Source organism: Procambarus clarkii, chromosome 27, assembly GCF_040958095.1.
Source record: "Procambarus clarkii isolate CNS0578487 chromosome 27, FALCON_Pclarkii_2.0, whole genome shotgun sequence".
Taxonomy (NCBI): Eukaryota; Metazoa; Arthropoda; class Malacostraca; order Decapoda; family Cambaridae; genus Procambarus; species Procambarus clarkii.
The window spans coordinates 10,128,785-10,156,708 of record NC_091176.1 but is presented as its reverse complement, the minus strand read 5'-3'; the positions used below and the strand labels follow the sequence as shown (position 1 = coordinate 10,156,708).

General features: G+C 37.0%; 1 protein-coding gene across 2 annotated transcripts in view; it reads right to left on the bottom strand.

Moving 5' to 3' along the window:
• The window catches only part of Taf1 (TATA-box binding protein associated factor 1), a 54,454-nt gene that overhangs the window by 3,509 nt on the left and 23,021 nt on the right, over positions 1-27,924 (bottom strand). For both annotated transcript variants that reach the window (XM_069332322.1, XM_069332321.1), the window contains exons 15-32: positions 27,276-27,427; positions 26,698-26,902; positions 22,361-22,448; positions 20,188-20,360; positions 19,714-19,847; positions 18,725-18,896; positions 17,786-17,924; positions 17,146-17,301; positions 16,781-16,950; positions 15,819-16,004; positions 13,077-13,319; positions 11,986-12,130; positions 8,843-8,973; positions 5,410-5,572; positions 4,422-4,564; positions 3,546-3,741; positions 2,592-2,702; positions 1,778-1,962 (exon numbers count right to left, since the gene is read on the bottom strand). In XM_069332322.1, the coding sequence (XP_069188423.1) occupies positions 1,778-1,962; positions 2,592-2,702; positions 3,546-3,741; positions 4,422-4,564; positions 5,410-5,572; positions 8,843-8,973; positions 11,986-12,130; positions 13,077-13,319; positions 15,819-16,004; positions 16,781-16,950; positions 17,146-17,301; positions 17,786-17,924; positions 18,725-18,896; positions 19,714-19,847; positions 20,188-20,360; positions 22,361-22,448; positions 26,698-26,902; positions 27,276-27,427 (2,892 nt within the window). The remainder of the gene's footprint in view (positions 1-1,777; positions 1,963-2,591; positions 2,703-3,545; positions 3,742-4,421; positions 4,565-5,409; positions 5,573-8,842; positions 8,974-11,985; positions 12,131-13,076; positions 13,320-15,818; positions 16,005-16,780; positions 16,951-17,145; positions 17,302-17,785; positions 17,925-18,724; positions 18,897-19,713; positions 19,848-20,187; positions 20,361-22,360; positions 22,449-26,697; positions 26,903-27,275; positions 27,428-27,924) is intronic.

Sequence of the window (27,924 nt, the reverse complement as noted above, 5' to 3'; positions counted from 1 at the left end):
GTTAACAAAACTCACCCTCACAACCTTAGATGAGAGAAGAAACAGAGGGGGATATGATCACTACATACAAGATCATGAGGAAAATAGACAAAGTGAACAAATGAAGCCTAATTAAATAAAAGGAAGGTAGTACATGTGGACATCAGTGGAAGCTGGACATGCAGTTGAGTCGAAGAGATGTAAGGTAGCTCTCGTTCCCTATATGGTTGGTTGGTAAGTGGAATGCATTGAAGAAAGAGGTTGTTGAATCTAATTCCATCCACCATTTCAAGAAATAATATGATGAAAATGTTAATGTTGGGAGATGTAATTAGTGCATCAGGTATAAACAGTTAGAACTTGCTTCCCCCATAGTCACTGATAGGTGAGAACCAAAAAGCCATGACAAGATGAGGAACCCATTGCTGAAGCATTAGCCAACCTGGAATAGTGAAGTGAAACTCTGGGTTGCTCGCTGGTTAAGTTAAGTTATGAAACAACAAAAGATTTGTCTATAAAAGCCTGAGAATTATTCAAAATAACACATGTACAGGAACTGCCTGGAAAACACTATACAGTAAAACAAGTTTCTAGGAATCAAAACAAGCCACATTAACTAAATCCCATCTCAAGCTTGGCTAACCATCATGGGGGTCTAGTCAGTTAAAATATAAAAGGGCTCAAGGTAAGTGTGTTAACATGGATGCTGTCATCTGGTGGTAGTCACAGGTTGTGTCCAGGTCAGCAAATTGGCAATTTGTAAGACTACTTCTCGGTGGTCCTTGTGATGCCGAGACTGGCCTGGAAAGTCTTTAAGTGTTTATGAGAGAATTTTCAATGATCAACAGGGATAATACGGTCCCTGTTGCACTGGTGCAGAATGCCAAACCTTGGGCCCAATCCTTTAGAACCAGGATAGATTTTGCTCTAAGGAGCATCTGAATGTAATTACTTCAGAATATTAATAGAACAACAATACTAGCTTTTGACCTTTGACATGTGTAAAATGTTATTGTTAATGACAACCTTGACTTATGATTGTGACTCGAGATATTTTTGCAGAAACATTACATAACTGATTTTGGGCTCCTGAGCAATCTGGCAACAAGTAGTCAAGAATTCATGGGCTATTGTGTTTGTATTATTGATCTAGATTTTTTTCTTTTGTATTGAAGTTATAAGCATGATCATGGGCTTCTAATCTGAATCATACTTGTGAACAACTGAATCAAGAATTCATTAGTTAACTTTGCTCTCTAATATTGAGTTCAAAAAGTATAGGCCCATAATTCATACACTAAACAAAATACTGTACTGCAAGTTCAATGTTAAACACAATTAAAAATGTAAAATGCCTGTGTATTTATGAATACGACTCAATCATTACTGCAAAGAGCAACACGCAGTGGAGAACATTATTATCCCAGGACAAGTGTATACCATTATAAAGAAATTCTACTGGCCAATTGCCAAGATATTGAACCATGAATCAATATCTCCAATGTATATGTGACACACACATTTTGTAATTTTATTCCTTGTATGTATATGTGTGTGTGTGTGTGTGATAAAATATGAGAGAATAAATCTTTATATATGTTGTAATCAGCATCAGGCCCAATACCAGGCATTGGAAATCTGTTGATACTTTAGATCTGTGACATTTTGGCTATGATTAAAGTTTTGAGGCATAAGAAGGCATGAATAAAACTCTTCATGGCTCCCTGAAGTTTTCCAATACCAGTAGCAACAACTATGACAATCAAAACTAAAAAACCATCCTGCCGAGGCAACATACCTGATAATACGGATATTGTGCAGAAAGCTGTACCATAGCCTCGGCTGCTCCTTGAGTCTCATCAGGACCTTGTTGGTGGGTAACATACTGGCCATCCTCAAGAACAATACCACCCTCCATATCTCTATGCATGTCCCCCACTTGGTGATTTCCAAAATCTTCTTCATCGTCACTGAATTCAAGATCTATGAAAAGTAGGAAAATTTGCCAATATTGATTCACAGTTTTCTTACTACATATTTGAGTAACAAATTACATTAGGCATTTAAATTACATTTAGTCTAGAATCCCCATTTGTTAATTTATTCTTCAGTATAATGTATACTTTTTGATATGCAAAAGCAGGTTCATTTAGATAGAACAATTACAAGTATTTAAATTACTGACCAACGTGGCATATTTAACCGACAGACATCAAACAAATATTTAACTATATTTCCAAAACATTGTATGAGAGTTTAACTAAATAAAGCACTTGCCACATGAGGACTGAGCGAGTAATAAGTGTCTCAACATATTATGAAAACACAAAGTACAGGGATGAGAATGTAAATATAAAGGAGATTCACCAGTAGGTGTGGGGAAGCAATGACAAAGTTACAAGTGTCGACAACCTTCTGAAGATACATAATATGCATGGCCATCAGCTGCTCTACAACAGCAATGTTACTAAATATATACCGTATAACAAAACAAAATTTTGAGAAAACATTTTGTTTGCTCTTCTTGAGACACAATAAAGATATATCAGTAACAAATAAAATTTCATTATTAGAAATAAACTAGAAAGACATTCAATTTGTCACTTATTTACCTTCTTCTAACACATTCCTTTGAGATTCCTGCATTCTGCGTCTCTTGGCTGCCTGCATCATCTCCTCCTCATCACCATCAACTACATTAACATGTTCGTCATCTTCATCTCCTATAAAAAATAAATAATAAAAATAACAAACTGACACTTGACAATTTTTTTTTTATTTAATACCAGTCTCTCAAATTCCTTTATGATATTACTTACAAGGTGCATACCAAGTTCTTGGTAAAGTAATTGCCACCTCCAATTTTGTAAAGCCTTTGCTAGCTTTTTGATAAGGAAAGGGCTGCTCATGTTTCAGTGTATCACTAGCAAACTAATTGTAATAGTTGCAAAGTAAGACAATGCAGTGATAATATTTGCAGAGTGAACAGATGCTCCAGGATATGAAACTAACAGGTTATCAATTACACCATGTATGAAGACCCTGCCATTCTTTCAACAAAGAGTAATCTACAGTCGGGACTGTTAGACCACCAACTGCCTGAACACACACACATGGTAAATACAGTCTCCGGGTACAAACAAATAGATACAAAGCATGTAAATTATTGTTGTAGAAATGTTGCTGTAAACTCAACTGTCGCAAAGACAACTACTCATTGGGAGGTATTTAAGTGACAGGATATATTTATTCATGAGCAGGAAGAGCAGTTGGCTAAAACAAGGCCAAAGGAAGAACAAACTTCGCAAAAGCAATTTTCATTTACTAAGCGGGTGAAGACTTATATTTTAAGTGTTAACATACCTGAATGATGACCATACTACAATTCAGAAGATGGAAAAGCAACGACGTTTCCATCTATCATCCAGGACCATTAACAAGTCATTTCGCACGACTTGATAACGGTCCAGTACGGACCAAAACGTCGTCGCTTCTCCATCTTCCGAGTTATGGTTTGGTCGTCCTTTTTTCAGCCATGTTATTGTGACTCATCATCTGCAACATACCTGAATAGTCCATAAGATGATCAGATGGCGAGCCCAAATGATGATCAGGATGGTCATGTTCTGGCTCAGCATAGGTGTAATTAGTATCATCATCTGGCCCAAGAGATGTGCCAAGGGAATCTGTCTCAGCTTGCTCTAATGCTCGTTCCTGAGCTAAAGTTATCTTCTTCTCCAAGGCATCGAGATGAGTTTCATACTGAAACCAGACATAGAACCTTAACCCATTACGAAAGTAATACATTGCACAATGAAATATAAAAGAATTAGTATAGTAAAAATTGCAGATTAAACATAGCAGAACTACTTCTCATCAAGCATTCTCATCCAGTTATGAACAACCAGCTTACACGTATGAACATTATATCATCTGCAAAACCACTTTACACATTTATCACACCAGTGAACAATTAGAATGCAGAAAAAGATTACCCAATCTCCTCAACAGGGTAACCATCACACTTTTCATCATTGCCACATGGAATATACCTGTTTATTATGGGTTTTTAATTTGCATTCACTTTCCTCTGCTTCTGTGGATACTAAGTGTACCATGGCTGGAGGGTAGAAATAGCCTAAGGTACTCGATCTTTTGGGATGTACCCTGTATTTGATTATCAATATACAGTATTTCCTTCAATGTGTATACCTTGGCATAGAGCATCAGGTCCATTAAAATTGTAACATGAATATTATAGTGTTAGTTTTTAAACTTTCTTCCCAAGTGAAGAACAAAATAAATACAACAGTTGAGTCATGCTAGAATCATTCATTTAACCATTTTGGCATACATTATTATAATTGTATCTGGATTGTAGATAATCCTAAAGTGCTCAGATAATAAATACTGGTATATATAAAATATCCAATGTATCTCACCTCAGCCAGATTTTCCCTGCAAACTTGAATCAGTATCTCAGCCTTCTGTGAGAAAGATGAGTCTTGTCCATTATATCTGATACTATTAGTCATAATCAGCTCCATGTCGTGCATAAATTCTGCTCGACTGTGATACTTGTGATCTGCAAATAAATTCAGCAACAATCATCATATTGTATTTGTCAAGGGAGGAGTACTTCATACTTGAGTGGATTTCATTAGAACATGCTTCTCACAATGCTTTATGCAAAACTATTTACAAATACCTTATTAAATATTCTTCAATAGACAAATATGACAAGAACATACACCAGTTTTGTTTTCTAGTGTCAATCTACCTATTAAAGAACAAAAATCCATCTAATTCTTACAAATATACAGTAACTAAAAATAAAAATTACCGATGTTCAGATTTAAGCTTAGGAATTGAAAGCTTTTATTCGGTGATAAATCACCTAACCAAACATTTTGTTTAATCATTTCAATAATACATCCATATATAGTATTAGAATTGCACAGAGTTTAATATAAGAATCAAATAAACTGAACATATTGCTTCCCTCTTTACCGGCATAAATTCAACAAAACTAGAGGCTGTATAGAGAAAATATAGATAAAATCTAAATTCTTTAAGCCCAAACAAACTAAAAAATAGTGGAATTAGAAGCAAAGCCATCTAACAAAAGTGGAACTACTAAACACTGATTACAGGATATGTAATAAAATTTAGTAGTTTCTTTAGAAAAAGAAACACTAGATAGAAAACTCCTGAGACTTGGATCCCTATCAATATGGGGAAGTTATTTAATTAGCATGTTATAATACATCATGAACTGAAATACTGTTTATTTTTGTCAATAGCTATTATATATTATAATAAAAATATATTCTAAGTTAATAGTACAGTATTTGCAAATAAAAATGCAAGCAAACAAGCAAATTTTGATATAAACAAAATAATTAGTCAAACTAAATGTTTCATACTCACTTTTAACTTTTTTAGCAATAGTTGAAAGATCCATAGGATGCTGAATTATTTCATAATAATCTTTGACATTTTTTTTATTGACAGGCTTCATGAAAGGCCACGATTCCTGCATTGAGAAAAGCTTCTGATTCACAATGTTGTCCAAAATATAGTCAAAGGCAACCTGTTGGAAATGTAAAGAAACTTTAATATTTACAATCAAAGGAAAAACAGACTATGATTATTATTTTATGGAAACGGAAATAAACTTCACCATATGCCCAACCACTTGGGCTGGACGGTAGAGCAACAGTCTCGCTTCATACAGGTCAGCGTTCAATCCTCGACCGTCTATGTGGCTGGGCACCATTCCTTGCCCCCCTTCCTCCCGTCCCATCCCAAATCCTTATCCTGACCCCCCAAGTGCTATATAGTCGTAATGGTTTGGCGCTTTCCCTAGAAAGTTCCTTTCCCTTCCCCCTTCACCATTAGAGTTTAGGAAATTGGGATTTGGATCTAAATCCCAACATTTACCAAGACTTTACATACCACGTGTTGTTATTCCCTCATAAAATTATCAGGCTTGTTCTTTTATAGAAAAATAATTAGAAGAATTTTGGAGTATATGGCACCACCATGACCAAATATATTAAAATATTCAACTTGAAACAAATTTTTGTATTTTAGTTTATTCACCCATACAGTATTTATTTTATTTTCATTGAATTCTATAAGAAAAGAAAATGTAGAATTATTCTTTAAATCATTATTCAAATTTGAGGAAATGATAGCAGTACTGTATTAGAATTTATTAAATTTGGAATTCTATATATGCAAGGAAGTACATTATACAGTATAGACAAATACATTATAGATAAATTTATCTTTTAATTTTGTATTCTAATTTTTAGAATTTTTAACAAATTTTTTAACTCAAAAATTTTAGTTTTTATAATTTTTGTAACTCATTTTTAGTATTTTTTTGGGGGGAGAGGGGGGGGGGGGGGCAAAAACCCAGCATTGAATGTAATTAAATGCCATTTTCTGGGCGAGCCTTGGAAGCTTCCTGGAGCTACAAAACTGGTACAGTATATGCTCTATTAGTCTGGGGCTTCAGACAATGGAGTTCTGCCTACCAGGGACCATGAACCAGAACCTGGCCCCCCTCAGAGAGGCGCAGGGAGCAATGGCCTAGGGAAACCCCCTTGTATTTCAGAGTATTACCTGGCTGCCATCGACCAGGGTTAGGCACCCAGAAAGGTATGCATCTCAAAACAAACCCCACATGGTAGGAAATTTGAAAAAAAAAACTCCCCGAAAGAAAACATGGAAAACAAGCAAATGTTAACCATTGCCACTGTGCCACTTGTTCCCATAGCTCCCCACATGGAAGCTGCCTACATGGGAGCTGCCACATGGAGGCTGCCCACGTGGGAGCTTCCCATGTGTAATAAATGGGAACACGCCAATACATGTCCTGGAGGTCCAGAGACACCATCCAAGCACCTGGCTCCAACAGAAGCTGGATCTGAGATCAATGGTCATCTGAAAGGAGGGGGCAAGGAATCCAGGGGTTCAGACGGGACAAGTCCAGAATGAACCGCAGATTTGTACAGTCCCGTTTCGGCATTGGAAACATGGCGGGAAACCCACCTGAGAGACAGCGTCGTTTCGACCACTCCCAAGCGCACCCACTTCAAGATGACCCTACAAAGCATAAGGAAAGAAGCAGGCCCTGCTACCTCCGAACCCCCCTGAAGGAAGAGGAGCCGCCCAATGCCACCACAGGCCAGAGGAGATGACCCGAAACACCCACAAATCGTGGAACCAGGCATGAGCAAACAGCACGAGCCTCCCCACCATCGCCCCGCGAAAGGGCCAGCGGTCATTACAAGAAGCAGGTTGATGAGCAGAGCGATCAGTGCGCCAACTGAGCTGGCTCCAAATGAAGCGCTGGCTCAGAAACTGGCACCAATGGCCCATCCCCAACCAGAGGAACCCCAAACCCTGGCACAACTCTTCTAAGTAGGCCGAGAACGGCCACCCCAGAGAATAAACAAGTCCAACATAGGATGACAACTAGACGAAGCAAGAACACAAGCAGAGAACACGTCTTGTAAGACTTCAGGTCAATGGTGTCATTGACTGAACAGGCAGCATGATGGAGGCAAAATTGGTGACTGTCACCCTCAGACAAGGGCACACAGCAATCTTCAAATTTGCACGAAGTGCGCTAGAACTCTGAAGATGCATCCATCGGTCCACCGAGCCCCCGACAGGGTTTTCCAGGGCCCAAAGACTGACTGCTATGGGAAGCCCAGGCAAGTTGTTGCAAAGCCAGTTAAACCCGAGAGTAACAAAGGGGAATGAGCTAAAACACTGAAACCCCTGCGACGTGCACAATCACGCGAGCCTAGAAAAGGGCCACCAAAATATCATAAGTGGATCAATAGTTAAACAAGGCAGACCCCCTCCAGGCAAGAAACAAAAACAAATGAAAAACCCTGTAAAAGTACAACGTCCCCCGAGGAAACAGGAACACAGCCGCTGCGTAGGTAGGCAAGCTGCGCAATACCTTGCTCCCCAACCAGCAACAATACCCCTTCCTACCCAAGGCCAAACAAAGGCCACAAAACCCCAGCTGGCCCGAAGGGTGGGGTAAATGCCCAACAGCAGAAACCCCTATGGAAGTGGAGTCCCGAAGGCACTAAGGAAGATAACCCTAGCACCCAAGGTTAGTACTTACAGGGCGTTTAGGGAAGGCAGCCCTAAGCGCATGCAGCCCCAATACATTGCTGTTACACCTGGCCACCAGACCAGACCACTAAGGCAACACTGCCATGAAATCGAGGCCAGGGTTGACTACTGCTCCAGATCGCATCAGCCAAAGAACTGGGGGTTGGAGCAGCAGGTGCAGGGCTTCCCCTTGACCTGCACAGACGAGCGGCATGTGTGACGTTTGCCTGTTTGCTTGTTTCACAGAGAGTTGTGGGGCGTTCTGCCTCCTTGTTCGGTATTTAGTTGCAATTTTCTTACCAAGTAGGTTTGTTTTGTTATGCCTACCTTTCTGGGTGCCTAACCCCAGTCGATGGCAGATAAGGGATGACCCCAACCACAGGTTTTTTTTCCAGAGGCTCCCTGTGCCTCTCTAAGGGCACCAGGTTCTGTCTCATGGTCCCTGGTAGGCAGAACTCCATTGAATGAAGCCCCAGACAAATACAGCATATATCAGTCCTATAGCTCCAGGGAGCCAAAGAGACTCCCCCACAGAAAAACTACTAAAAATATAATTATCTTTTGAATATGAAAATGGCGCATAGTGTGATCCAGGGTCGAGGAACTGAGCACACCAATGGTTATACTGTACTTTCCTGTTAGACTTGAAAGATATTATCATCCCATCATTATATATTCAAGGATGTATGAAAACCCAACAAATTTTATAATAACACACCTGGTCATCATCATCCAAGAGTGGGTTGATGGCCTTCTCCAGTCTCATAAGACGTTCCTCCTTCTCAGCAAAGCGATCAATGCACAATTCCAGCATCTTCTGTGCTGTTACCGTGAGAGTGCTCTTAACACCTACAATAATACAATACATCTCGATCACTGCACCAAGCTATTTGAATAATAATAATAATAATAATAATAAAAAATACACACACACACAATTTCAGAATTGCTTTTAAATACATGGATGGAGAAATACTAAAGAAATTGTTCACGATTTTTGTTAGACCAAAGCTGGAATATGTAGCGGTTGTATGGTGTCCATATCTTAAGAAGCACATCAATAAACTAGAAAAGGTGCAACAACATGCCACTAAGTGGCTCCTAGAACTGAAGGACAAGAGCTACGAGGAGAGGTTAGAGGTATTAAATATGCAAAAACTAGAAAATATAAGAAAAAGAGGCGATATGATCACTACATACAAAATAGTAACAGGAATCGATAAAATTGATAGGGAATTCCTGGCACCCGGAACTTCAAGAACAAGAGGTCATAGATTTAAACTCACAAAACAAAGCTGCCGGAGAAATATAAGAAAATTCACTTTTGTAAACAGAGTGGTAGATGGTTGGAGCAAGTTAGGTGAGAAAGTGGTGGAGGCCAAAGCCATCAGTAATTTCAAAGCGTTATATGACAAAGAGTGCTGGGGAGACGGGACACCACGAGCGTAGCTCTCATCCTGTAACTACACTTTGTGTAATTACACACACATACAACAAATTGTATAAACTTGCCTTATTGTTCACTCCAGCTACAAGTATAATGACTTGTATAAATAAATTTGTGAATAAAGCTTCTGAATCGAAGTAAGTACTGTACAGGAGGATCTAAATCAATTATGTACAATGACTGCCAGTACAATATTCATATTCATTGTATGTACAATTTTTTATAACAAGAGGAGGATCAAGTTTATACAATCTGTATAAAACTTATACACTTATGTAATTGTAATTACACTTAGGTAATTACATAAATAAGACACCCTTAGGAAGATACTGTATAAGGATAATGCTGTAAAATGTTGAAGCTATGCAAAATTCCATAACTTCACAGTATAATTAGTCTATCCAATTGTATTGCCACCATTCTAATTTTATGCTACAGTATATGTTTTGCCATTTGCCAATACAAGTCTCACTGCTCTAATTGTAAGCTATAAGCTTTTTATGGCTGTATGTATGTTCACTCCAGCTACAAGAGTAATGACTTGTATAACTAAATTTGTGAATAAAGCTTCTGAACCAAAGTAAATACTGTACAGGGGATCTAAATCAATTATGTACAATGACTGCCAGTACACTACTCATATTCATTTAACGTAAATTTTTTATAACAAGAGGAGGATCAAGTTTATACAATCCAGGTTTATGATATTATCCTTGTACAGTATTTTATTATGCTCGATTCAATGATATTTCTATTGATGAAAGACTTACAAATCAGATACTCTCCTAGAATTCTCCTAAATGAACTAAGCAGTCCTTATCTCTCAAACGCACTAACATTTCTCTTGATATTTGGCCAGTTCTAACACCATACTTGTGTAAATTTATTGTTCCAGGAAATCTTGATCCATTGTCTAATGTACTCTTTATTGGCAGTCCCTACATGGGATTTGGTAAACACAGTCAAAGAAAAATAATCAATTTCTTTTAAATTGAAAACTTTTAACTGTAAAGGAATTTTTGAAGTTTAATTTCTATTATGTTTAATCTGTCAAATATTTGGCCGATTGTTTTTAGATTTTCGATGTACAGGAGTGCCAACATTGGGTATGAATGGCTCTCTCTAGTGTCTGTTATAAAAAAAAAAAAATTAAACTTGGCTAAGTGCTTCATACTGAAGAATTTGAGATAATGAAGATTAGTAGTAATGCCATTGATCTTGGTAATGTCTGTATGAACACATTCTCCTTCCTTTAGCCGCTCTTCTTTCTTAAGATTAATTTTTAAATATGAATGTAATTTGAATGTAGAGTTAACTGTAGTACTAGGCCACTGTTTATAGCCAACATCACCCCAATGTTCAGGAAAACAAATCCCCTCTAATATTGTTAAGATGGGTATACTCTACTGTCCTATTAGACAGGAGATAATTGATCACAGGGAAAAAAATTACGTGCGACTTACTTTGGCAAAATACCTCCAATATACTATGTACATTGCTAACTAGCCACAACACTTTCTATTATTATTAGATTCTTGTCATTAAATCATAAATATGAATCATTTCCCACTAGTTTATTTTCTAAAGGAAAATCTTGAGGTTTTGTTTTATGATGCATAGATGCACAAAACTGCGGCTGTGAATGTCTGCTTCCCACTGTGAACATCATAGCCAGCATTGTGTTCACTAATATTTGAACCTTTTACATAGTCTTTATCACAGTCAGGATCTACTATGATACCTAGTTGATGGAGTTCTGGGAGTTCTTCTACTCCCGAAGCCCGGCCCGAGGCCAGGCTTGACTTGTGAGAGTTTGGTCCACTAGGCTGTTGCTTGGAGCGGCCCGCAGGTCCACATGCCCCCACAGCCCGGTGGGTATGATACAATTTGATACAATCATTGCAAAATAATCACAGTGGTATTTATTTATTTCATCCATATAAAATGATGCTGTGGGCACAAGCTGCACAGCAGTGCTGTGAGATGCTACAGCATGTGTTAGCCATGGTCGCCCCTCACAAAAATGAGGTCCTCACACCCGAGAGGCGTACCCACGATTTTTTCCAAGATGGCTTCTGTTTACTGAGGGCCCGAGGAATCAAATGTGGGCCCTGTGTATGCACGGGACTTTTAAATCTTATGCAGTACTCTAAATCATCTCTAGTTGACCCGTGCAGTAGGGTCATGTATGATGCGAGTGTCCCTATTTAACATGAGCAGATAAAGGGTTAAGTGATGGGTCAACTTTGGGTTGCAGCTTAGAACCGAGGTCATAGATTTTCTCTATGAAACAGGTTCAAAACTCACCCTATGGCTAACATATGGGGATGGTTTATATTCATGCAAATATGATACTTATTTGTAATTAATCAGCCAAAGATAATAAAAGCTCAAGATGTGCTATAAGACTGTACCATTATAAAGTCTGGAGTTTTCCACTATCTGTGAAATGTCAGACAGGAATTCTTCACGGCTCTGATACTTCTTCTGACGTAGATTATCCCGAATGGTTGATAAATCCATTGGATGATTTACAATGTTATAATAATCAGGTACTTGCTGAAAATAAAGAAACCAGTAAAAATGCAAATATATATATAAATTATAAAATGGTACTCATTTTGTTATTCACTTGAGACATAAATGCAAAATACTTTTGGTAACTCAAACAATTAAAACCTTACTGTATGCTGTATATCACTGTCAAGCTAGTGAAGTTCACATATTACCAAGACAATACACACTACATTCATCATATATAAAAATAAAAGTTCCCAAGATATCTTAAAGCAAGACCCACTATGTTTTTGGATAGACCTATGCATTAAGATAATATCTTTCATATTTGAAACCCACAGTGCTCATAAAATTTGTGTACACTTAGTTTTGAAACTTTCCTTATATTTTCCAGAGACCAGATGCAATGGTTTATAATTAGAATAAGATATGAAGTGCTTACTGCTGATGGTAATGATCACAATATTCAATAGAGTTGGTTAACTGCACAGGCCTTTATGTAGGATATTAACTTTAATGGAAACAGCTAATGCTCCTGCTGTTCATGCCTATCTTCAGTCATTGATGCGACTCATTGTTATAAAACGAAGATGAAGAGACAACCATACAGGCTAACAATTATCCTTAAAATGTTGTTATCCATTATCCTTACAATGCTGTTATCCATTATCCTTACAATGCTGGTTAACTCTTATCCTTTCAGAACTCCCTGGCAATCAATTCATAGGCACATACCAAAGTACAGCTGGATGTAGAGAAAAACTAAAAAATATCTTTGTTCAAAGTGATCCATTACACTTAAGAAGAGTATATTAAAGTTGCAAGTAATACTAAAATAATGCAGCAGGTCTCAAATTGTTATGGGGGAAACAATCAAAATCATTATGTATTACTTTATAGTGTGGCAGTAAACAACTTTTATATAAATAACTGTAGTACATTAAAAGCTATGAGCCGTAAATAGACAATGAATGGTTTCCATATTTACCTTAACGTTCACTGGGAAGAGGAAAGGCTGAGCATCTGACATTTCCCGCATGTCATTCAAGATTTCCTCAAATATGGTTGAAAGGGTAATAACAGGGTCTATTCGACGACGATTTACACATCTTTCTTTTCTTTTCAAATAGTCACAGTGTACTACAGTACCTGCCCGCCTTCGTTTTGCATTTTTTACCTGATCTCTTGGTACTTTGAGTACCAGGGATCGTCGTTTTAGCTCTTCTGCATGCTGTAATGAAATGTTAAACTTTTAGCTCTCAATACTTTCAGTATACAGTGTAATAATGCAAAAAACTATAAAATATACTTTTAACCAATTCCTGAGTAATCTGAAAATTATGAGATAAACAGCAGGTAAAAAAGCCCCAAAATCCTGAATTCTAATAACCAGAAACTCTTGGAATAATGCTTTGAGTGTAGATGAACAACTTCATTCTGAGCAGGATACTTGGCTGCTCTCTTGTCCTGGCCCTCCTAGGAACGGGACCAGACATAGCCAAGACAGGTTGACAATTACATCACAGTGTAGAAGAGATGTTTTCAAACATTCCCACTGCATCATATGAGAAAATGACTATTCAGTCTGTAATACCCCTTCCCCCCCCCCCCAAAAGGTTCATTTATCTACACTTAAAACTCTCCAAGCAATACCCCAAGAGACTGTCAAAAAGGTCTCTGCTGTTAGTTGGTCTGTATGGCTGCTATTTTTAACAGCATCCAGATCAACTCCTATATTGTTAACATAGTACCAAGAGGCTGCCAACATTATTTTTCTCATAGTTCTTCTCCCCAGCACACCTGGCTGGCCAAGACCAGCGCACATCAGTTAAATCACTTCTTATTTAGATATTGAAACTTTTGTTGGAATGCATAGTGAACTCCTGCTATTAATGGATGCTTCCATATGTCAAAGTTATTTGTGTCTGGATTCTTTCACCAGTCAACTTTGCCTTGGGACTTGGCCTCACACCAAGCGTTAGTGCTGGGAACACACTACAGGTATTTGGATACATCCGGCTGGCATGTCACCTTTGTGGAATTACCCGATTAATTTAGTTTAAACCCAGATCTTACTTGGTAGTATTGTGTGGCTGTCTTGCTTTTCTGAATTGTTATTTTAATCACTGACTGACCTTACCCATTCTTGTTTTGGGTCAATAAGGTTAGGATAGAGTCACACTGAATACATGTGTCTGGTTACCTTCCAAAACCTCCCTAAACAATTGGTTGGCTATCAGTACTACACATGCAGCTCCAGCAACTCTGCCAATCTTCTCGTGTACAGTTTCTAGGGCAGAACTACTGCTATCTTTAAAGGCTGCAAGTGACAGACCTAACTCAAAACTCAAATATTTGTGTTTTTTGTCTCAATGGAAATATGAATTGGCCTGGTAGATGTTTCAATAGTATCTGGTGATCCGCTATTTGTTGTGTGCCACTATTTCTCTCCTATCACTCTTGCCTTGGTTGTTGATGGAGCAGAATTTTAAGCCCATCACATTTGTTTCTTATGGTGCTGTTTTGACATGACTGCTCATTCTGTAATTTACTATGGATCTCTCTTCAAGGACCCATTGGAACCAGCCTGATGTAGATGTGGTTGTTCAAAGGCATTACATATAATATTTTGTGTTTTGTTGGTTTTAGCTACAGGTAACCGAAAATATGAGCTTATGGTTGGTATGAAGAGTTCTTCTGTGCCCACAACCCAGCTCAAAGCAAGGCTTTTGTGGTAATAACTTGAGTGGTAAGGGTGCTGCAACCATTGCCCATTTATCCACTTCCTGCAGGAACTTAATTAAATTAAGAGTAAACAAAAATAAATATATATTCTAGCAATATTTCCTACACGTGATTAAAGAAGTTCAAAAATTTGTGAGCCTCTGATATTCAAAGTGTTTTCTCATTGTGCCAATGGCACCTCTACACTTCAATTTTATTGTACACTTTTTACAATATCTTCCACTCCAGTAAGTTGTTTTATTGTGCAAATTGGGGAACTGACCTTCAAGTATCTTCCATGTACTACATTTTATTTATTATAAGATATCTCTCTCATTTCCATTCCAGAGTACATCCCAAGAACTTTGAGACAATTCTAATAATCTTGATAATTTACTGTTTATATGCATGCAGTAGAATTCTATTACAGTACTATATTTCAGGCCTCTTCCCTACCTTGAAAGGGGAGGCGAGACCAGCGTAGTACTTCAGGCAGAATAGCACAAAAATTTGAAAAATAGGAGCACGGGGATGACATCCCTTGTTACAGTAGTAAGGTTCTCATAATCTACTTTAAATTTCTCTGGCTAATGGTAATTTTGTTTTGCTACGCTCACTAATGTTAGATCATCCAAAGTCATTAATGCTAATTTGTTTACACGTCGTTTCCATTCTAGGAAACGTTTATTCCCAGTTTTCTGGGAACTATATAAGCTCCTCCCTATTCAGGAAATACCAGACTCTTGGTTAGTCTGTTTCATTAAACCTAGTTGTAGATAAATAAATTTTAGCTTCTTGTTGAGCTTCCTTCATCTGTTCTTTTCTATTTAAGGAGATATAATGAGTGATGGACTGAGAAATTTGAATTATCTAATTATTAATATTCAGTGACTTGTTGGTATTTATATAATACAGTATTAAATAAATACTCTTACAAGTCAGTACCTTAAATTAATACTCATATATGTATATATGTAAGTTTGTACAGCGTACCAATGTTACTTACTTTGATAACTTTGGAAGACAGTTTGATTTTAGTGCCATCGACATTTATTAGTTCCTCAGACTCATCAATTCCACCCTTCTCCATCTCCTCCTCTTGCTCCTCCGTCAAAGCCACACTGATTGGCTGTGAGGCGCTGGCATTGCCAGCGTACATTGGACACGCCTTGTTTGTGCGCATATGACCAACCTGTCTCAAAAAAGTAAATAAATAAGAATGGTCTCTCTCTACATCTATCTATATACAGATATATATACTGTATGCATGTTCAGTTCTTGCACTAGTAATGTTCATCGTCTTAAACAATCTACCAGAAGGAATACAGAATTATCTTAACATGCTTGCTGATGATACTAAGCTACTAGGGAAGACAGAGACCTAGATGATTGTCATGCTCTTCAAATTGATATAGATAAAATAAGTGCTTGGAGTGCCATGTGGCAAATGTATTGAAATGTGAATAAATGTCAAGTTATGGAATGGAACTGGAGAAAATAGACCACACACAACTTATGTGGAAAGGAAGTAAAGGACTAACAAAGGAAGAGATCAAGGGGTGGTTTTGGATAGTAGATTGTCACCAGAGGAACACATCAAGAACATTGTGCAAGGAGCATATACGTTGCTTTCCAGCTTCAGACTTGGTTTTAATTACATAGACGATGATATACTATAGAAAGTGTTCATGACATTTTGAGACCAAAACTGGAATACGCAGTGTTGTATGGGGTCCATATCTCAAGAAGCACATCAATTTTCATCACTATGAAATTGTATACACATTTCTAATCTGGAATTCATCTATGGAAACATTGTTTGAAAACTGTGAAAAAACAAAAATAAAAATTAAATGAGGTGTAGTATACCATGGACCATTTTTCTCAAGAGGGATCTACAGGCTCCCAATTAAGTTATGAGAACTATCTATCCAATACATTTACTGAACATATTTGTTCATTTCTGACCTGTCCACAAGCACCACACTTTAGTTTCAAATCAGGTTTAAGCTTAGGCTTCTTAGTCTTTGGTGGTGTAACAATGCCCTTTTGTTGGCGCTCTTGGTTTCGTTTAATTCTTCTCAGCTGTTCCTGGAGACGACGACGCTCTCGCTTCATCTCTTCCTTTTGAGATTCATCTGAAGTAGAGATGCTTTTACAGTACTTTAAATTATTTAACGCTGAAAATATTTTGCAAATATATACTGTACAAGTAAAACTCAAAGCTATACAACACTTAAATTAACAAATAAAAAAAAAGACATTACAAAATGATAGTTCTAATAAGTATTACTATACATAATATAAAAAATGTAATGAACAACATAACTCACCAAGTTGACCAGCAAAGCTTTTTATGAATGATTCATCTTTTGAAGTTCGTATCTTGACATAAGTGTCAATCACAGCAGTTTTTCGGACAATTTCAGTTCTGGTGTACTCCTTTCCATCTGGAGTCTTGAATGTACGAGTGATTCTCAAAAGGCGACCTGAATTAATAAGTGGTTAAAATAAAAACTAAAAAAAATATAAACACAAGAAGCTTTGAAAATAATTAATATACAGTACAACCTAGATTTGGAAAACTACATGGGACCTAGGCCAGATTCTTTACAACCGTTGATGACTTCGAGAGGCACTTGTGCAATTTTTTATTTGTTTAAAAAGATAAGAAAAATACACTGCCATACTTGTATGCTGATATGAGACACTGGTGTGTCATGAAAAATAAAAAACAAGCAGAAATGGAGATTCCAAGATAAATTTGTGGTGTCAGAAAAACAAACCAAGGAATGAATATATAAAGATGGAGAGTGTAAAGGTAAATAAATCCTAAGATTGAGGGAAGTGTATCAAAATGACTTGGTCATATTGAAGGAATGGATAATTAAAGTGGGGAAGAGTGATACAGGCATTTCCCGCATGGTACACTTCACCACATGCAGAGAGAGAGAAAAAGAATATAAACATCACCTGGAGTTCCAAATCCAAATTGCGAATTCTCATCTTCATCTTTCTTAGTTCCTTTTCTCTTATCGCCATCTTTATCATCTTCACCCATAATCATCTTTTGTAGTTCTTTTCTCTCTTGTTCTTCCTTTTCCAATGTCATCTGGAACATTACAGGGTCAAAATTTGAATAATTTGACAATTAGGAAGCCAGATGGATTATTACAAAAAGTATTAAAAGAGAAATATTGTAGAACAATATAGATTAGAATTGATATTCTCCAAAACAGTAAACCCCAGCGCAAAAGAATCCCCACCTGACACTTGGGTAATTATGTATGTAAAATCTCTAAATCTACACTGATAGAATACTAAAAGAGGGGTACCTGGCATTGCCCAGGTGTGTCCATCTCCCACCTGTCAATCTAGGCCCCCATCCATTTATCTATCCATTCATCTATCCATCTATTTATCTATGAATCTGTCCATCAATCTGTCCATCTACCTATCAATCCATTTATCCATCTATTCATCTATCTATCCACCATCAATATAAGGTACTGATGATGCAAACGAGAGAAGTTCCCAAGTAAACAGGATGAGGGAATAAAACGTGGAGTGGATGAAATGTAATACACTTGGGTGGTATGGACATGTTAGCAGACAGTCACTCTGCAACCCACAACAGTGGGATAGGGGATAATGGTAATGAATGAATAGAACATACAATTTGTACTCAATTAAATAAAACTATACCTTATAAATTAACAATGTTTACATATTCATTACCCCATTTCCCATTTTCATTGGATGGGAAGGCCCCATCCTAAAGAAAAAATGCAAATATCCTGTAATTAATTGAAAGGTTTCAGATATTACAAAATACTGATACAATATAAATGACCATAAATTCTCAAAAACAGAAAAGTCATTATTTCATCAGAAAGCTACTCCCTCCCTAACCTGTGAAGTAGTCTTCTTATTAGCAAGGATGTTTTCAATATATTTTCCTTTTTCTTCCATATCGGAGTCATTATCCTCTTCCTCTGATGAACCTTCATCAGTAGACAAGACTTCTTCAGATGCTAGAACTCTATTCTGAAGATCAAATATACGCTGACATTCTTCTTTGTACCTGAAAATTAATAATAATAATATTAACATAGAATAAACAAAATGAGAAGACAGTCACTCCACCAATATTCAAAAGAAATAGTTTTACATTGAGCTGTAAAGATCAGGCAAAGAGGGTCAGTGTATGTTAAGATGACTCACTAATGCCACAAATTAAAGTTGGATCTTGGCTTTTAAAATAGTCTATAACTGATAGCTTCACAACATGGAGTTATAAGAAGCTTTTATTCTTGGCACCTGATTCATATAACTCTTTCATTCACTTGGACCTAGATGTATTGAGCCGCAGAGGTTATTATGCCACTCCCTGGGACGTAAGCGGGCCATCGAAGGACTGTTAAGCCCCTCATGTAACCCCCCCCACCCCAGGACAAAGATGTGCAGTCGCCAAAACCAAAGTAGATGTTCTTAACACACTGCTTTCAGCTCCAAGTTTACTTATGGAGAATAAGGTAAGTAAGTCCCCTTATGCAGAACCCCGGGATTTGGGCATGCCTTCAAAGGGCCGGCTTACGCATTAGCCGCAGGACATCGGTAAGCCGTCGTACCTGACCTGCTGAAACCTCGGGACTTAGGCAGGATGTCAAAGGGTCAGTAAGCCCTGCATGCAGAACCCTCAGGATATAAACATGCAATTACTAAAATGGACAGTGTTAACACAGTCTAACCACTTTGAGCTCCAAGTTTACTCATAGAAAATGAAGAAAACATTGTAGCTTTTTTCTTGTAATGAGGCAATGCCTTTAGGAATTACCAACATTAGTAACAGTTTGGCACCAAGGTGCCATAATAAAATATTTTTTAGAACATATGGTTACCTTTCCTGGTGCTCAGCAATAGAGAAACGGTTCCCTCGAGAAAACTTGTTCATTCCTTCTTCACCAGCCTTGGCTTTCTCAGTTGACAAGGTTCGCACTACATCAATTACTTCCCATCTTGTTAGTTTAGCAATCTGAAAATCAAATAATGATCATATGAGGTTATATAGTCGAGAGCTTGAAGTCAGCCAAACAGCCTACAATTCTGACCAATATGAAAAAAGCTTAAAAAACTTTCATGAGCATAATTCACACAGAAGCCTTCAATTTAGAGGAATCAAATATGAATGTTTGCGAGCAGTGACTTCAAATCAGCAATCTTTTTATAATAATGTGGGCTCCCCACAGAAAAATTATTTAATGTCTGAAGCAGGTGTGAACCCAGTTAATCTGTATTTTTTTAGGTTGAATTATATTTCCCATATATAAAAGCCTCTTATTATGATCATTTATATTAACATAATATAAGCATACCTCGTCTTCTGGAACCCCATACTGCCGTAGAAGGTTCTTTGCATTAATGAGAGAAAGTCTTCGAAGATCAGCATCAGTTCCTGTGACAGTGCGCTTGGGTTGCTGCTCCTGCTCCTCTTTATTTTGTGTTGGCTTGTTGGGGATTCGAATGTAAGAAAATCCTTCACCACAGCCTAAGAAATAACATGAACTATGATTAACTGAACAATTCACTACAAATCAATGTTCTAATTCAGACATCTATATCCAACTAACAAAATACTTATTGATCCTTCAACATAAGTATCGGCAACAAATGACCACGGTACAGTATAATAAACAATATGGGGCATGCACGAGCAAATTATACAACATGAATTCCGAGTGAGCAAATAGTATATACGTATGGGTATAAACAAGCACACAATAGTGTACAACATGATGTAGACAAACATTATGATAGGATTGGTGTGATTATGAATAATTTCAACTTTATTTCCCAACAACACTAATGGTGAGTGTTGTTGGGAAATGGCGAGTGCCTCAAAATCCCCCGACTGTGGAAAACAAAAAAAGAGGAAAATCAAAATAATAATTTCTCTAAAATTACATTGTGTATATTAAATAAAATCACAAGAAAAGGCTCATCATAATGAAGGTGAATAAAAGAAGAGAAGGCAGAAATAAGTCTTGCCGATTAATGTACCTACTGAGCAACATGCACAAGGAAGAATTACAGCCATACATTATTATTAGCACTATCGCATGCGGCGTGTGAGTGCCGCAAACTTTGACGTCATGGGGTGAACGGTACGGGCGAGCGTGCGGCGACGCCTAAATGTGTATACTCGTTTCAATTTTCTCACTAATTCTCGTGCTATGTCTTTCGTTTCGATATAATTGTGTTTGCAATGGAATTGCCTATAGGTGTATATGCATATAATGTCCAAAAGCCCGACGTGACTCCCCACAGCAAAGCCTAAAGTCGGCAAAAGTTACCCGTGAGCGCATAAAATCAGTAAAATGTGTATACTCGTTTCAGTTTTCTCACCTTAATTCTCGTGCTACGTCGTTCATTTTGGCATCATTGTGTTCACAATTAAATTCCCTGCAGGTGTATATGCATATAATGTCCAAAAGCCTGGCGAGACTCCCCGCAGCAAAGCCTAAAGTTACCCGTGAACGAGCACCAATTTACACACCACAACCTAATGTGTTTACTCATTCAGTTTGTTAACATCAATTTTCGTGTTACGTCTCTCGTTTTGATATCAAATTGTTTGCAATATAAATGTGCGCATTTTAAAACTAGTTTCATAATAATAGAGCAATAACTGGAATTTTAACAAATATTTTAATTTTGGACACTCACCATCACAAAATTATTTATATCTTTCCAGTGTTCTGACATCAATTTTTGTGTTACGTCGCTCGTTTTGGTATCAAATTGTTTGCAATCTAAAGGCACGCATTTTAAAACTAGTCCCATAATATTAGCACAAATAGAATTTTAACAAATATTTTAAAATTTAGACCCAAAAAGTATTTATAATCTTTCAAGTGTTCTGACATCAAGTCTCGTGTTACATCTTTCATTTTGGTATCAAATTATGCGCATTTTAAAGGTGCTAGTTTTGAAACTATCCCAAGGTCGATCGGATAAAAAATAAATTTTATACAAATATTTTTGGAGTGGACACGAGTCCTGTCTATGGCTAGGACTCGAGAGAAAAAAAAGTGGACGTGATCGGTGTCCAAAGCGAGCGATAGTGTTAAATTAATTTGCTATTGATTTTTGCGAGGCATAATGCTTCCGATCCACTCTCCCTAGTTGGGAATGGAGTAAAAGTGGCATATGAATACTAAGATTATTACCCCCCTTCATAAACATGATGAATACTGAGTAACCAACCATGACATATTATAAACAAGGCATCACTTACAACCCTGCTAATTGACAAATGAGAAAAATAATCAAACACATGCACACAACTAAGGAAACAAGGGTGCCAAAAAAATAATTGGAACATTTTCTTTTGCAAACAGAGTGGTAGACAGTTGGAACAAGTTAAGAGAGAAGATGGTGGAGGCCAAAACAGTCAGTAGTTTCAAACCCTTATATGACAAAGAGTACCGGGAAGATGGGACACCATGAGCATTGCTCTCCTCTAACTACCCTTAGGTACTTACACACCTGTTGGATCAGCAGGGCCAGTTAGTTGCAAAAGACATTTCCCACGGACAGCCTGGATATAGGCACGTGTAGTATGCCATGGAGCAACCTAGAATCAAGATAAGTACTTTAGTACAAATATCTGGAATTACAAATCTAAACTCTAAGCACCAAAATACTAAAACACTGAATTAAGTTTAACCCATAAATTAAGAAGTTTAATAAATTAACCCTTAAACTGTGCATGGCGTATATATACGCCCTGAGTAACATGTCCCACGGTGCGCATGGCATATATATACGCCATAGGGTGCCAGGCCTGATTCAAATGGCCCGCGGCTACACGGGGTTCACAGTAGCTTCCTCAGGGCTCTTGTAAACAGACGCCATTTAAAAAAAAATCGTGGGCAATATTCTCAGGTGTGAGAGGCACAGTACTGTTGGAGCAACCAAGGCTGGCGCAAGCAGCATGAGCGAACAGCATTGCTGTTCAGCTTGTGACCACAGCATCGCCGAAAAATGTCAAAATAAATATATAATTGTTATTATTTAGAGATGATAATATTACAGATGACCCACGACTGATATAAATAACCAGGGTTGTGATAATAGCAGGATTGTTGTAATAATTAGCGCTGTGGGAGGAGTGATGCTGAGAGACGGAGGGAGACAGCATCGTTTACTGACTGTGTGGCTACCTGTTATTGTTTGCATTCACCATACCAGGTCAGTGGTTCTCTATGGTGAACACAAATGTAGACACTTATATATAATGTGTGTGTTAGTGTAATAACAGCAAAAGGATTATGCTGGGAGGAGCCATATGGGTGACGGAGGTGACGTCGTCTGCACGATTTGTCTAGCTCTTTAGAGGGTGGCCACTATGCTCTTTGGGCGCACTACAAGCTTAGGTGTACAGTTACGGTGCATAAAACATGTAGATACTTATATAAAATATGTGTATATAGGGTAATAACACTGCAAACAGTATTGTTGGGGGAGAAAGTTTAGTGCGTGTGACCTTGAATAAGTGAGGGAGCCGCCAGCCGCCATCTGTGTATAGCGACGACTCTTAGTGCCTGACCTAACTATATCAGCTTAGCTGTACAGTTGTGGTGAACAAAATATATATACATACTTATATATAACGTCTGTATATAGTGTAATAACACCACAAATGGTATTGTTGGGGAAGAAAGTTTAGTGCGTGTGTTGAGGGAGTGGCAGCGAGTGGCTGGCTGGTGTGTGGCGGTAACTCCTCGTTGCTTTTCGACTCTCAGTACCAACTTAGTGGTTCGTTATGGTGACCAAAACATGCAGATACTTATATATAACCTGTGTATAGAGTGTAATAGCAGCAAAACTATTTGTTTATTGTTTTATAAACATAATAATTGAATCACTAATATGCACATCATACTTTTGAGTATAGCAATTATTCACCACTTTTATTATATAAATATATTACAATACACACTAATGAATAATATTACTGCAAAAAAACTAAGAAAAAATCAATCGGAGACATTGAAACAATTAGGTAATAATATCTTTGTGGCAACTCCCATCTGTCAGCGCGGGTGACGCTGACTGGGTCTGACGACCGCTCTGTCAACGCCCACTTTTTGCCAGACTTCCTCGGTCAATTGCGCCCAAAATATGTCACCTACGATTTTTTTTTTTCCCCGTGCTCAGGGGACACAAATTAACATGTTTAGAAGACGAAAAACAAATTTTAATTTTTTTTTTCTTGCGCACAGGGGTGTAAATGTCCCCAGGACCCCTGAGCAGTGTAAGGGTTAAGAGAACCTACAAATTACAAGAAGTTTCTTCAGGATTCAAGACCATTACATAATGCAGAATTTTAAAAATTCCCTGCTGTGCCATGATGTTTTATCATCTTACCTGACTGTGAATGATCCTGTCAAAGGACCCAAGGGCATCTTCATATTTACTTAGTTTAGCCAGCAACCAACTGATAACCAAGATATGATACAAAACAACTTCCAGCAATGTGTGTGGATTCACCTCAACTCTTAAGAGGATCACTTCATGTTAATGATATTCAGTTGCTTTGTTATTACTGTACTGTAAAACTATACACTGCATTGGCATTTATACTACTAACAACCCCGGTCTTAAATTCAATGTAACAGCTGCCAAAGTAATATTATATTACTCACAAGCAATTGAATCTTTATAATTTGCAACAATCATTAATGACCATTGATTATATTTGAAATTTTATATTGTACATTTACTTTTTAACATTTTACTGCACATGTACCTTCGTGCATTTATCTTTCTGTAATTTAGTGTATGCAACAAATAATTGAACTTGCAAAATTTATGCACAGGCCTCCTTACTTGTATCTAAAATATTAACATAATATTATTAGCTTTATCTGTCCACAATTTTGTGCATACTATGAGCCACGCAATAAAGCTGTTCATTTATACATACTGTATTTAACATCTATGAAATAAGGCTTATAAAAAATCATCACTAGCATTATTACTGTATGAGCTTTCTTATCTGAAATCCGCCGACACGAATACTGGTACTGTACTGTATTTGAGTTATCCAGCGATAATTGCGGCCAGATATTTTTTGGGCAAAACTTTGCCATATCCAGTTAGAAATTTGGATAACTGGTGGTTTGGCTGGATAATGCAGGCTGGTATAGGTTCTGAGTCCAGATAACTTTGTCAAACTTCATATCCAGACAGAAATCTGGAAAACTTAGGATTTTACTGGATATTGCAGACAGGCATTGGGCCATACTGTATTAATCCCATACAGCAGTGGTTTGAAAAGCGGGGTATGGGAGGTGTTGAGTGGGTGGTTTTAGGGCAGGGGGAGTCAGGAGGAACTATCTGGGGGATGAATGTGGAGGAGCCTTTGATCTGTATTGTATAGAATAACTAAATTATGCTAAAAACAAATCCTTCTGTTAAAATCTAAATAAATATTATCTAATATTATACTAAATAGAAATTTCTTAAAAACTATGTACAGGATGAAGACTATAGTTTCCTGCTAAAATTTAGGGATTATTTTTTCTACCTAAAATTTTATTATTTTTTTTTTTTTTTTTTTTTATAAATAAAGTGCCTGCCTGCCCAAAGCACACCCGTCCAGGCCTGGACAAGATAAACAGCCGACGTGCTCCCGACCCTCGCACTATACCACAGTGCCAAGCCATAAATGAAACTTTTCTTAAATAACTTTTTTTATTTCCACAGCAACTTTGATCATTTTTTGGCAAGACTATGGTAGTAGCAGCGATCATTCTGGAGGTGTTAAGAGGAAGAGGTTGTGCTAACACCACAGACAACCAAATACAGTTTACTCATGACATCCGTTGACATAGTAGTTAATTTTTCGTCCAACTGTACTAATCCAGAAGTTGGAAACGTGCATCAGTACTTAAGGAAAACCAAAGAGCTGACCATAAGAGAGGCCAATGAACACAGGAGGCAAGCAAAACTCGATTCTTATTGATAAAAACAGCAAGCCAAGGCCCTTCAACCACTGAAGCCTCACACTCAAGCCAAGAGCCTTCAACCAGTGATGCTTCAGCAGCTGGTAGTCAAAACTGACCTCATCAAGTTCATGTACTGTACAGTAATTTTAGTGTTAAATTAGGATACATAAATTTTCAAGAATTATTGATATGAAGATACAGTATTGTATCCTGCATCAATCAAGAAGATAAACTACAACAAGGTAAGCTAAAGTTTTTGTTTTAAATTACAGTACAGTACTAGATTTTTTGTAATTACAGTGTGAGTATGTTGTTACAAACAAAATTGCGAATATGTTCACTTTTGAACTTTCCCAATAGGAATTCTACTTATCCGAATGTCTGGCTTATCCGGTATGGGGTCCTTCCCATATAATTTGAAAAAGCGAGCTCATATAGTATTAGTATTATTAGTACTGGTATTATAATTATTTGTGTGGTAGTACAACAAAGTAATGATAATCTGGTTTCAACTTTTTGGCAACACCTAAAATCCAACATAATTTGCAAGACACTCCACCAGATGTTTACAAAACTACTGAATTACATTACACTGCTACAGCAGTGTTCATACAAATTTAAATCATTAAAGTTATGTCCCTGGCTTATGCAGTGTGGTTTCTATCTTTTACTATGTACTTTAGTCTGCATTCCACATTCTGCACTACTTAGTATACTGAAATTATGAAGCATTATAGTTTGTAAAACTAATCATGAATTACAACTTATAATGAGTATAATTAAAAAATTTAATTATACTTAATAAAATTTCAAGTCAATTAATATTTGCCGAGGTTCTGTGTAATTTATACATACTAGGCAAACATTTACCTTTATTTCATCATCTAGCTTTTGTGTATCATCATTATCATCATCTTCCAAAGCAGAAAGGAATTTATCACCATATCCAGCATCCTTGAGGCGCTGCTCAGCTGCAGACATACTGAAGTAGGTACAGCACTGTTCTGGCGACACCATAGATCGGATTTCCTCCTCGGTTGGCAAACGAAACTCTGGTTTGATTACCCACCAATTACTGTTGAATGAATCCATAAAAAAAGATATAATTAGTAAGTTGTATATGTAAAAATACATTTAAATACTTTCAATTTTGTAGAGATTAGGTTATTACAACAAAACACTTCAAAAGTTTTGAAGTGTTAGTTTGTATAATTATTGTATAAAGTCTGCAATACTGTACTGTATATAATTACATTTTTTTATAAAAATTCATTTGTCTTATCAGAGTGAAAAAATGGATACTATCTATTTATTTTATACGGATCATTGACAACCAACTCAATATAAATAAATAATTTTTAATAAAATTGTTAGGAATAAAAATAAGTTGAAAACTCCATGGAAAATTTTATCATAAAACAAACTAAACAAAAGAGTATCAAATTTACCTGTCAGCACCTGTACGCTTAAAGTCTGCACACGGTTTGAGTCTTTTACGAATTGAGCTTTCTGAATGGGCTGGAAAAGCTCGTTTAATTTCATCCATTTTTATTCTTCGTGGATTGTCTTTACTTTTCCAAAACAAGCGATAGATAAATACCTGAAAAAAATGTAATGAATCTTAGGCTTATTCTATTTATCTATATATTTTATACCTGATTGCCCCGTTCTTGTGGGGGATGATGAGGTGTATAAATTCCCCACAGACATCTAGGGTTAAAAATTACTGGGAACCAGACATCCTCTCCTCTCACCTAAAACTATATGTCCCTAGCTATGGCATATTTTTAACTTGATGGGGTAGGAAGTTGGGGGTGAACACCATACATACAACATAACTAATACCTAAATTTCACATGCTGGTTTCTAGAATCAATTGGGGCAATCACTATATATTTGTTGTTAGAAATCTTGGCTAATTCTAATGTAAAAACATGTCAGCAATTCCTAAATTTCAACCAAGCTCCTCATACTTCACTCTGTACTTTTAAATACACCTTTATATCTTTATTCCCCCTGTCACAAGAAACACATATACATATTAGGAAACAAAGAAAAAGTGAAACGAACAATTATAGTGAGCAAATCAAGTGAAAA